This window comes from Anastrepha ludens, chromosome 2, assembly GCF_028408465.1.
Source record: "Anastrepha ludens isolate Willacy chromosome 2, idAnaLude1.1, whole genome shotgun sequence".
Classification (NCBI taxonomy): domain Eukaryota; kingdom Metazoa; phylum Arthropoda; class Insecta; order Diptera; family Tephritidae; genus Anastrepha; species Anastrepha ludens.
Window position 1 is genome coordinate 178000759 of NC_071498.1, and position 12699 is coordinate 178013457.

At 36.6% G+C, this 12699-nt stretch overlaps 1 protein-coding gene across 4 annotated transcripts in view; it reads left to right on the top strand.

Annotated features, from left to right (window-relative positions):
* The window catches only part of LOC128855938 (all trans-polyprenyl-diphosphate synthase PDSS1), a 157418-nt gene that overhangs the window by 93953 nt on the left and 50766 nt on the right, over positions 1–12699 (top strand). For all 4 annotated transcript variants that reach the window (XM_054091195.1, XM_054091194.1, XM_054091196.1 and 1 more), the window contains exon 5: positions 1889–1978. In XM_054091195.1, the coding sequence (XP_053947170.1) occupies positions 1889–1978 (90 nt within the window). The remainder of the gene's footprint in view (positions 1–1888; positions 1979–12699) is intronic.

A 12699-nucleotide genomic window follows, 5' to 3' on the forward strand; every position in this document is an offset into this window, starting at 1 on the left:
TTGGTTGCAAAATAAAAAATCTTTATTTATTCTTGTAAATCAATTTCATCCCCTTCAAAATAATCCCTTCTCGATGAAATACACTTATGCCAACGATTTTTCCAATCCCCGAAACATGCCAAATAGCCCATTTCCGGTATAGCCATCAGCATCTTCTTCGATTCACCTTTTATCTCCTCAATCGACTCGAAACGCGTTCCCCGGAGTGGTCTCTTGAGTTTTGGGAATAACCAGAAGTCACACGGAGCCAAATCAGGCGAATACGGTGGTTGCGGATCGATATGCGTGGAATTTTTGGCGAAATGGTCACGAAGAACGAGTGCAGTGTGAGACGGTGCATTATCGTGATGCAAAAACCAAGAGTTGTTGGCCCATAATTCTGGTCTTTTTAGATGAATTGCTTCACGTAAACGACGCATAACGCTCAAATAATATTCCTTATTAACAGTTTGGCCAGGTGGAGGGAATTCATAGTGCACCACACTACGAAAATCGAAAAAAACTGTCATCATGACCTTTATTTTTGAACGACTTCGACGTGCTCATTTCGGTCTGGCCTCGCCTTTAGCACGATATTTGCTTGATTGGCCGGTTGTTTCAGGGTCGTAAGCATAAATGCAAGTCTCATCTCCCGTAATGATGCATTTGAGCTTGTCCTGATAGTCTGAGAGCATTGTTTCACACACATCAACGCGACGACTTTTTTCTAAGAAATTGAGAGTTTTCGGTACCAAACGAGATTTGACTTTTCGTAGACCCAAATGGTCTTTCAAAATGGTTTTCACAGATCCTTCTGATATTCCGATCATATCAGTAAGATCTTTAACAGTCAACCGACGATTTTTGAGCACTAACTCCTTCACTTTATTGACGTGTTGGTCATCTGTTGACGTCGATGGTCGTCCGGAGCGCTCCACGTCTTTCAACACGTTCTCGACCCTCTTTGAAGTATTTGTACCACTTATAAACATTTTTCTGCGACATGGTCGAATCACCAAATGCCTTCTGCAACATGCTAAACGTTTTCGCAGCCGAAATTTCATTCCGCAAACAAAATTTGATGGCACTTCTCTGCTCAATCAAATCAGACATTGTAAAAATCGAAAAATGCACTCTTGGTCGTTTGGTAAACACAAGCGTAAATATATTACTGATAATGACATTCACATAAAAGTTGGCCCAGATGTTATTAACAGTGCTGCCAACTCATGAAAAAAATAACTAGAGCGTAATTTTAATTCCGCGAAGTTTGACAAATAAATTCACCTTACTTTTTGCCCACAGTATCTCTCGTCTTAACTGCTTTAGTTTGTTTTCTACTCCACTTTGTTGGGTATGGCAGATTAGCAGTTAAAAATTCACAAAGGCTCGCGAGGCAGTGAACTGGTATTAGGACCTGATGCCTATGCCTCCAAACAATACCTTTTGAAATCTCTGGGTTCAGGCAGAAAATAAAAGTTCGAAGTGCAAACCTCCACTTTATTTAATCTCTGTAATCAGTACCTGATGATATGAGACCACAGTTGATGAGTGAAGTTAACCTTCTAGTACCCAGTCTTAGTTTGCTTCCAATAATATTTATGCTTCAAAATATGGACATATTAAAGGAAGGTAAAGGGGAAGAAACATTGACTGTGCATAATTTTGATTCTCGTTGTTTATATCTTACTTCATATTTTCTGTATTACTCGTACAGCAGAGTGATTTATGGTTTACTGGGTTTTTTGCAATTTTTTTTATGGGAATTATAGCACAGTTTGTTAAATGCTACAAAATATATTTTTCTCTTTCCAATAGATATATAGTAAATGTCCATTAATTTCAATTCTTAAAACCAGAATTGTGTTATTTGATATTTTCTTACTTTCCTTTCTCTCATTTTTTACAGGTTACAATGGCTGGTGATTACATTCTGTCAATTGCATCGATTATGATTGCACGTCTGAAGAGCGACGATGTGACGATTGTTCTAAGTCAGGTGAGTAAATGAAAAAACACAAATCTAAAATTATTAATTAAAAAAGTGTCAGGATGAGTCTGCGGAAATGCTACACTTCAACCTCGCAATATTTATCTCACTCAAAATGCTCTCGAAAGTCATCATCTAATTGAATTGTTTGTTTTTGTTTTTTGCATAAGAAAATATTTATTTATCTACACGCTGCTACATCGGGTTGACTTTTAGTAACTGACTGTAGGTACATAAATTAGCACCGGATTTTGTGGTTGCATTGTGAAAAATGGTTTAGAAAAATCCCCTGGATCTGTTTGTGTTGTTTTGCTTAATTTGATGTGACTGAGTCACGAACTAAGTCAAGTCTCAGGTGTAAATTAATGTTTTTTTTTACAAGTTACCAGTTTATTTGGATCTTCAATTTAAGCTTAAGCGTAAAAGAAAAATACACATGAAGAACATCGAAACCAATATCAGCGAGACAGTGAAACATTCCACGAAAAATGGTAACTACCCAACCAGTTGGGGGGCTACTTTTAGTGTAAAGCAATCAAAATTTTGTGAACCATTCGATTATCGTTTTTAGCGATTTATAATTTTTATAATCGATTTTTTTAAACGGACACTCGAAACGTTAGTGATAACTAATTCATAGATTTAATTTTGCTAATTTATTTTTTATTAACAATTTTTTGCACGGCCCCGCTAATTCAAATGATTTCTTTGTCATTTAGCAGCCCATTTAGTTCGTCCGAAATAAATGAAAAATATATAAGTAGATAGCCAAATTATCAAGTTATCATTTTTAAAATACTCGGAGACCAAATTTTAAAAATCCATTTCCTCAGAGCGCTCTTGATTATGAGTTTTGTTCAAGCTATATTATTACCATTTTTAGGATTCTTACTACTAGACCCCTTTACAATTTTTATATATTTTAGTATTAAAATTAATAGGTCTATTTATAAGTTCGTGCGGTTTTACAACAGATGGCGTAACTTGATTATTATTCCATCGATCCACATTTCCAAACATTCATTGGAGAGCTACTGTCGTAAGGCACAAACGTCAGTATAAGTTTTTTATTTGAAGCGTAAACAACAATATTTTTACCACACTTGAAAATGTCGAATTTCGTGCCAAATAATGTGTTTTTGCGGGGAATTCTTCTTCATTATTTTAATATGAAGAAAAAAGCAGCCGAAAGTCATCGTATCTTGGTGGAAGTTTATGGTGAGCATGCTCTATCTGAGCGAACGTGCCAGAAGTGGTTTGCACGCTTTAAAAGTGGTGATTTTGGCTTGGAAGACGAAGAACGCGAGGGTGCGCCGCCAAAGTTCATGGATACCGAATTGGAGGAATTGCTCGATCAAGATCCGGCTCAAACGCAAGAAGAGGTTGCAAAAACTTTGGGAGTTGATCAATCAACCATTTCCAAACGTTTAAAAGCCATGGGAATGATCCGAAAGGTAGGCCATTGGGTGCCGTATGAATTGAAGCCAAGAGACGTTGAACGCCGTTTTATGGCATGCGAACAACTGCTTCAACGGCACAAAAGAAAGGGTTTTTTGCATCGAATTGTGACTGGCGATGAAAAATGGGTCCATTACGACAATCCAAAACGTCGGGCAACGTATGGATACCCTGGCCAAGCTTCAACATCGACGTCGGCGCAGAATATTCATGGCCTGAAGGTTATGCTGTGTATCTGGTGGGACCAGCTGGGTGTTGTGTATTATGAGCTACTGAAACCGAATGAAACGATTACGGGGGATGTCTACCGACGACAATTGATGCGTTTGAGCCGAGCACTGCGAGAAAAACGGCCGCAATACGCCGATAGACACGACAAAGTTATTTTGCAACATGACAATGCTCGGCCACATGTTGCACAAGTGGTCAAAACATACTTAGAAACGCTCAAATGGGATGTCCTACCCCACCCGCCGTATAGTCCAGACCTTGCGCCATCCGATTACTATCTCTTCCGATCGATGCAACATGGCCTGGCTGACCAGCACTTCCGTAATTACGATGAAGTCAAAAAATGGATCGATTCGTGGATTGCGGCAAAACCGACCGAATTTTTCACAAAGGGAATCCGTGAATTGCCAGAAAGATGGGAAAAAGTAGTAGTAAGCGATGGACAATATTTTGAATATTAAATTTGTAACCATTTTACGTCAATAAAGTTTCAAATTTCGAAAAAAACCGCACGAACTTATTCATAGTCCTATTAAAACTTAAACTAAAATCAGAATTACCTATAGTAAAACGAAAAGTTAAAACTAAAATTTAATTAAAGCTAAAATTAAATTACCAAATTAAATTAAAATACAAATAAAATCAAAAATAAAATTAAAACAAAAAATTAAAAAAAAAAATTCTAAAATTCAATATAAATTTAATACAAATAAAAACAAAACTAACAAGTGTTTAAATCTCCCTTACCTTCCGACAATTTGGAAGAAATCGAAGGTAGTATTCATTCCGAAAACGGGGAAACCTTCACACTGCAAACCAAACGATTTCAGGCCCATTAGCCTAACCTCTTTTTGCTTAAAGGCTTTTGAAAAAGTCTTAGATGAGCAAATCAAAACCCAACTTGTGATCTCTGAGTCACAACACGCCTACACTAAAGGGAAATCGACTGAAACGGCACTTCATTCACTGGTGCAATCAGTGGAAACTTCCCTTCACAATAAGGAGTACTCTCTTGGTGCATTTATGGACATAGAAGGTGCTTTAAATAATATTGAACCCAAAGCTATTTCGTCGGAAATTGCAAAATTGGGCATTAATTACTCCATCCGGAAGATGATCGAACAAATGCTCCAAAATAGAATAATCACTTCAGAGCATGGGTTAAGCCGCATGAGAATGTACGCCGTCAAAGGCACTCCTCAAGGCGGAGTACTTTCACCCCTTCTCTAGAATCTCGCTGTAAACAGTTTGCTTCGAAATCTCGAAAAAGCAGGCTGCAAGGTTGTAGCCTATGCAAATGATATTGCTCTCTGCGTGTCAGGCAAACACCTGAATACCCTCACTGAGCTTATGCAACGCTCAATCAATATTCTGTCAAAATGGTGCACCGAATGCGGACTAAATGCGAATCCAGCAAAGACAGATCTTGTTCTCTTCAATAGGAAACAACAATCTCCTCCACTGCAAACAATAACTTTAAAAGGGGAATCATTACTTCTATCAGATTCAGCTAAATATCTAGGAGTTATTCTAGATAGGAAGTTGAGTTGGAAATTGAACATTGAAAACAGATGTAAAAAAGCTATCATAGCTCTTTATACTTGTAAAAAAGCTATCGGCAAAACCTGGGCTGGCAAAGCGATTGCGGCGAAAGCAGCGACACGCATGAATGCTATATCGAAATGGAATAAGTATCTTGGCCATTCGGCCATACTAAACAGGAACACTGTTATCTCTTCCGACATAGACTATCATGTAAGTCTTCCATCACCACCATTGCTATTCTCCTGTTCACTCCCAACTAGGGAAGAATGGAAGACAAATCTAACCGAAATCGATGGCCCTCTGATTATATATACAGATGGTTCAGAACAAGACGGCAAAGTGGGATTTGGAATCTTTTCCAATTCCCCTCACATCAATCTATCATTTAGATTACCCGACTACTGTAGCGTATTTCAAGCGGAAGTATGCGCTATCTGGTATGCTGCGAAAACTATCCTAGAAAAGAGAATATCACTAGAGGATATCTGCTTTTTCACTGACAGTCAAGCGGCCGTTCGAGCTCTCAGCTCCTCTTATACCCACTCAGATGTGGTTCGATCCTGTCTCTCATCTCTTAACGAGATAAGTGTTCAGAATTCTGTCCAAGTTATCTGGATACCGGGTTACAGTGGATTTGAAGGTAACTGCAAAGCTGATAAGCTCGCAAGAGCTGGAGCCGCGCAATCAAATGTTAGTAACTTACCCACAATCCACATTCCGCTCTCAACATGTAAAATGATCACTGATCCAGAATTTCACAGCATTGCTGATTGGAGGTGGCGATTGGAAACTACTTGCGTTACGACCAGACAAATCTGGTCATCCTACAATCTGAAACAGACAAAACCCCTTATAAGTCTTTCCGAACACGAACTAAGGCATATAATATCTCTTATCACCTGCCCCTGCCTTTTGGGCACTCACGCACGTCGGCTCGGGGTTCCTCAAAACGACCTGTGCAGATACTGCGAGGACGAAGATGAGGAAGTATCGAGCAGGCATTTGCTGTGCAGTTGTCCCGGTCTAGCCAGAAGTCGGCTCGCTATTCTAGGCTCTCCAACAATTGACAATCTTTCAGTACTCTCGGACCTGAAAATCGAATCTCTCATCAAATTCTCGAAACGAATTAATATCTTTGACCGAAATTTATAATAAAAATCTCGCTTAGGTTGGGAAATCATACAATATAATCAGCTCTAGGGCAACACAACGGACCCAACTATGTGGCACTCCGATGCGGGGTCACCCTTAAACCAACAAACCAACCAAAGCAGAAATATAAATAAAATTAAAAAGAAAAAAAAAAAAAAAAAGAAAAAAAAAATTTAGAAAAAATATAAAAAAAAAAAAAATAAAAAATAAAAAAAATAATAATAAAAAAATTAAAAAAAACAAATTTAAAAAAATTTAATATAAAAAAAATTTTAAATTAAATGTTAAAAATTGACTACAAATTAATAATAATTAAATTAAAATTAAAATTAAATTTAATTAAATTAAAGTTAAAATTAAAACTAAAGTAAAATTACAACTAAAACTAAAAATAAAAATGATAGTAAAACTGTAATAAAATTCAAATTTAAAAGCAAAGTAGAAATATAAATAAAAAATTAATATACAAAAATTTAAAGAAAAATTTAAATTAATTTTAAGATTCGTGTTAAATTTAAAATTAACATTAAAAGCAAAATTTAAATTAAAATACAAATTAAAATAAAAGAACAAATTTGTTTAATTAAAATTTAATTCAAAATTAGCATGTAAGTTAAACTAAAGTTAAAATGAAATTTAAAATAAAAATAAAAATTGAAGTTAAAAAAAATTAAATAAAAAGGAAATAAATAAAATAGTTAAGCCTAATACTGCTTCCATTTATTCTTACCGGCAAGCCTTTTGCTTGATACTAATTTAAAATTGCTTCACATTAAAAAATATATATCAGTATGCATCTAATTTTAGTAAAATAATATTATTAATAAATGGCGCTCACACCCTCTGTTGCTTGTTTGGCCTTTCTCCAATTTGTGGTGTGCGTCTTGTGGAGAGAGCTACTGAATGGCAAGTGGCTTTTCAAGCGGAGCTTTTTTATGACAGAAATACTTTCGAAGGCTTGCTTTTTCTATCATTTGCTGTTTCATGCCCACAGTGGGTTTCCAATCTACGCACTACCGAATAGTAGTCACGCATTAATTCAGTTGCTCTATGGGGCTGCTATTTATAAGTGCTTATATGTGTGGGTAAAATACACCTATCCCACTTGCAGTTGCTTGTGACTCCCTTTCAAGATGGCCGATAAGATTGTCTGCGAAATTTAGAATCGCGCAAAATGTCTTTCCTGTAATTCCCAAAAAATGTGCTTCCCCTTCTGTTGTATGCGATTTATTTATTTGCACCTTTTTCATTCATTTGCAGCAAAATTAATTTTTTGCGTGCCTCAAAATACCACTGCGACTGCAACTTAGGTACTCCTATCGTAGATAGCAATCCGAAAACCTGAAACTCTGCCTGTTGGCTGATTCATTACTTCCGCAATGTCGGACTCTCTCACTGCGCATATTCTTCTCTTTATTCTGATTATATTTTTAAACTCCAGTAAATCAAAATCTCGATAATGCAACCGCAAAGAAGGCTGCGCGCCAAAAAAAAAAACTTAACTTATTCTGATACTCCTTTGTCTTGTCTTGCGTCCTGCACTATTCTTGAACGTTTATGCCGCATGAGTGCGCACAAATTTCGAATTTTAACAATATTCCCAGCATACGTATGTATGTGTATGTGCGTGCATATAAAGCGTTTAAAAAATGATTTAAAAAATATGTGCGCTCAGCGGAAAAGATATAAAGATGCAGTTGCGGTGTAAAACTCGCAAAAGAAAACTTGTTTAACAATATTGACCTTCTTGGAGGTCAGTCGCTGGTAACCTGACTGACAGCCAGTTGGCTGGTCTCTTCACGTATGCCTCGTTGATGTGGTTTGTTTCTGGTGTAATGATGACAATTTTTTTCATTTTAAATTCATGAACGCATTTAGTCACTCTTTTTGTTTTATAATCGTTTTTGATGATGTATTTTTTTTACTTATTTTTGCTCTACCAATTTTGTTTATTGTTGCATTGTATAAACTTTAACGTGCATTTTAGCTATGCCATATTAAAAGGAGGAAATGAAAAAAAAAGTATATAAGAAGTTACCTATTTTAAACAAATTATTATAGTTTCGCATTTTTATTTTGTGAACTCAAGGCCGGCTTAACAATAAAAGAATATTTTCAATTATTTCTTATATTTATTTGTCTGCCCACATTTCGGCATCAATTAAAAGTCATCGTCAGTAACACTAGGCGGTGCCTAGTTGACCAGTCTCACATCGACAACTTCTTTTAATTTTTACTGGTTCTACGCAATTTCTTCAAATAAAAAAAAAATTAATATATAAGCAATTTTATGGACTTATAATTAAATTACTATGCTATCACATTTGGAAAAGTTCGAGCGCTTTACATAAATATTCAAATTTATAAAATTTATATCAGACCTCCGTAGAAATAAATAAACAACTTCATTAATTTTTGTTTGGAAGTGAACATAGCAAACCTAGTTTTAAATAATACCCTTAATAATGAATTGGATTGGGTTGATATGATTGGATTGGATTTAAGTAGGCCGAGAGGTCACTCATAAAGTTCCAAGCACTAAGGCGTGGTTGTCCATTGAGCTTAGAACCTAGAAAGCGGAATGTCAGAATAGAGAAAACGATGAACTCTTCTTCAAACTTCACTGACTTCTTGATGAATCTGAGCAGAGATTTAAAGAATAGAGAATGTTCTTGATTCATTCTCATATGACCCACAAATCGGCCTCTTTATCGGCACTAACAAATGCCGGACAATAAAAGAGCAAGCGCTATGAATTGTCACCAACTTTTTGATATCAAATAATGGTTCACATGGATATAAATTATGCCCCGTGATCAATCGAACCAGTAATTGCAGCTCCTTCCCTTTCTGTTAGATGAGAAATTCCACTTCCGTACTTAGTTGATACGCAGTTGTTGAGGCTGCACCTACGATCACTGTGTCTTTTGTACTTAAAATCCCATATTCATCTAACAGCTTCTGTAAAACTTGCACAGACAATCGGCTTAGTTCCAAAATTTATCAGGGAGTTCGTTGCACTCAATACCACAATGGCTTGGTGCCCACATAATTTCAAGCTTGTTCCTCATCACGAAGTAATTTAGGCGCGGTTTATTTTACTGAATAATTTTTGTGGTCTTAATAGTGACTCTTGAGTAGACTGGAGGTCATTGCAGACAATTATCAAATATCCATTCCGTTGCATTTTCGAATATATTGAATATCTCCAATGGAAGGCGGGAATTTGAAGTTCTCCTCCAAATGCAATTCAGCACCAGTTCTGTTGCCTTAATCCCTCCGCGAAGTGAATACCTTAATAGATACTTAGACTTAAAGCACTATAAAGCACTGATGCGACCTTTGCTTACATATGGCTGTGAACTATGGACGCTGAAAGCTAACGAGACAAAACTGCTTATGTGCTTTGAAAGAAGAGCGCTCCGAAAGATCTATGGTCCGCTTAGCCTGGCAGATGGCACTTATCGCATTAAGCACAATGCCGAACTGGAAGCCATAGTTAAGAAAGAAACTATAATAAGATTTATTAAGTCTCAATGACTTAGATGGCTGGGACATGTGGCTAGAATGCCAAGGGCGATCAACGAGAAAGGCACTAGATCTTCGCCCAATTGGAGAAAGAAAAAGGGGACGCCCGAGAAAAAGGTGGCTGGAAGATATGGAAGCTGATCTTAGGAAATTGCGCGTGCAATGTTGGCGGTAAGTGGCTGTAAATCGAGATCGATGGCAAGAAGCTGTGAAAAAAGTAATGGTTCACCAAGGACTGTGACGCCAAGAAGAAGAAGACTTAGAGCAGCATAATTTTCAGAAGAACGTGTATTATTTATTATAGTTTATTGAATGCGTGAACTAGGCCTACTGGGGATACCAGATAAAAAAAATATATCGCACCGAATAGCCCCGTCTCCGGATAGTGCCGTCAAGGCTGATAAATTGCATTGGAAAGACACATTTTGTTGGTTTTAATTTATACGTTAAAATAGCAAGAAACCAACTGAAAATTAGGTTTTTGTACGCCAATAATGTTTTGTGAAAAAGTTTTAATAGTTTGCACGCACAACCACACAAATCATGTTGACCGAGCCATATAGGTACAATAGATGAAAAATTCTCTTCGAATCGAAAAACAAAAATGTTTATACTTATAGCAATTTTTAATAAAGCAAAACAAAATTTAATAATAATCCAATTTTAATACAATAAAAATATCTTTTTGCAACAATTGCTTATTCCCTTGAAGTGAAAAATAACAACAAAAAATAATATTTAAAAAATAATGATTTTTAATGGACTATGAATAAGTTCGTGCGGTTTTTTTCGAAATTTGAAACTTTATTGACGTAAAATGGTTACAAATTTAATATTCAAAATATTGTCGCTTACTACTACTTTTTCCCATCTTTCTGGCAATTCACGGATTCCCTTTGTGAAAAATTCGGTCGGTTTTGCCGCAATCCACGAATCGATCCATTTTTTGACTTCATCGTAATTACGGAAGTGCTGGTCAGCCAGGCCATGTTGCATCGATCGGAAGAGATAGTAGTCGGATGGCGCAAGGTCTGGACTATACGGCGGGTGGGGTAGGACATCCCATTTGAGCGTTTCTAAGTATGTTTTGACCACTTGTGCAACATGTGGCCGAGCATTGTCATGTTGCAAAATAACTTTGTCGTGTCTATCGGCGTATTGCGGCCGTTTTTCTCGCAGTGCTCGGCTCAAACGCATCAATTGTCGTCGGTAGACATCCCCCGTAATCGTTTCATTCGGTTTCAGTAGCTCATAATACACAACACCCAGCTGGTCCCACCAGATACACAGCATAACCTTCAGGCCATGAATATTCTGCGCCGACGTCGATGTTGAAGCTTGGCCAGGGTATCCATACGTTGCCCGACGTTTTGGATTGTCGTAATGGACCCACTTTTCATCGCCAGTCACAATTCGATGCAAAAAACCCTTTCTTTTGTGCCGTTGAAGCAGTTGTTCGCATGCCATAAAACGGCGTTCAACGTCTCTTGGCTTCAATTCATACGGCACCCAATGGCCTACCTTTCGGATCATTCCCATGGCTTTTAAACGTTTGGAAATGGTTGATTGATCAACTCCCAAAGTTTTTGCAACCTCTTCTTGCGTTTGAGCCGGATCTTGATCGAGCAATTCCTCCAATTCGGTATCCATGAACTTTGGCGGCGCACCCTCGCGTTCTTCGTCTTCCAAGCCAAAATCACCACTTTTAAAGCGTGCAAACCACTTCTGGCACGTTCGCTCAGATAGAGCATGCTCACCATAAACTTCCACCAAGATACGCTGACTTTCGGCTGCTTTTTTCTTCATATTAAAATAATGAAGAAGAATTCCCCGCAAAAACACATTATTTGGCACGAAATTCGACATTTTCAAGTGTGGTAAAAATATTGTTGTTTACGCTTCAAATAAAAAACTTATACTGACGTTTGTGCCTTACGACAGTAGCTCTCCAATGAATGTTTGGAAATGTGGATCGATGGAATAATAATCAAGTTACGCCATCTGTTGTAAAACCGCACGAACTTATAAATAGACCTATTAAATTTCCAGCCAGTTTTAGGAGCAGCTCGAACTGTATTAAAAATATTTTTTTTAAGTCTTGCCTATTCCCTTGGGGTGAAAAAATAACAACAAAAAATTATATTAGGAAACAAAATTTAAATAAAAATTGTTTTTATAATACAGCAATTTTTAAAGATACCTCAGATTATCATTAAAATATGACTTTTAAGTTTATGATATTCCCTGAAGGGGGAAAAACAACAACAAAATATTATATTTGAAAAAGATTGGAAAAATATTATTCTTAAACTCCCAAAAATTTTTAAGGAAAATAGAAATATTTTTTTTTAATTTTTGCTTATTTCTTGGGGTAAAAAAACAGCAGCAAAAATTAATATAATATTTAAAAAAAAAAAATTATAATTTTTATAATTATCGCAATTTTGAAGGGCAGCTTCAACTGTAATAAAAATATGTTTTCTAAGTTTTGCTTGTTGACTTGGGGTGAAAAAATAGCAACAAAGAAATTATAATAAAAAAGAATCACAGGGTTGCCAATATTCGACGGACCCATCTGGCAACCCTGTATCTTTTGACAAAGACGTCAGATCGCTTAATGACATACCGCGTTGGAAGCGTCAGTCCAAGCAGATTTTTACCATGGTACACGCCACGCGAGCGCTCCCAAATTGTTGAAATTTACATTCAACAAAAGAAGTCAATTGTAAAAACTCAACGTGCTATATAAAAATTAAATAATGTGAAAAGTGCGCCTTCTAAGAACACCATTAAACGTTTTTCTATTGGATGCTCTT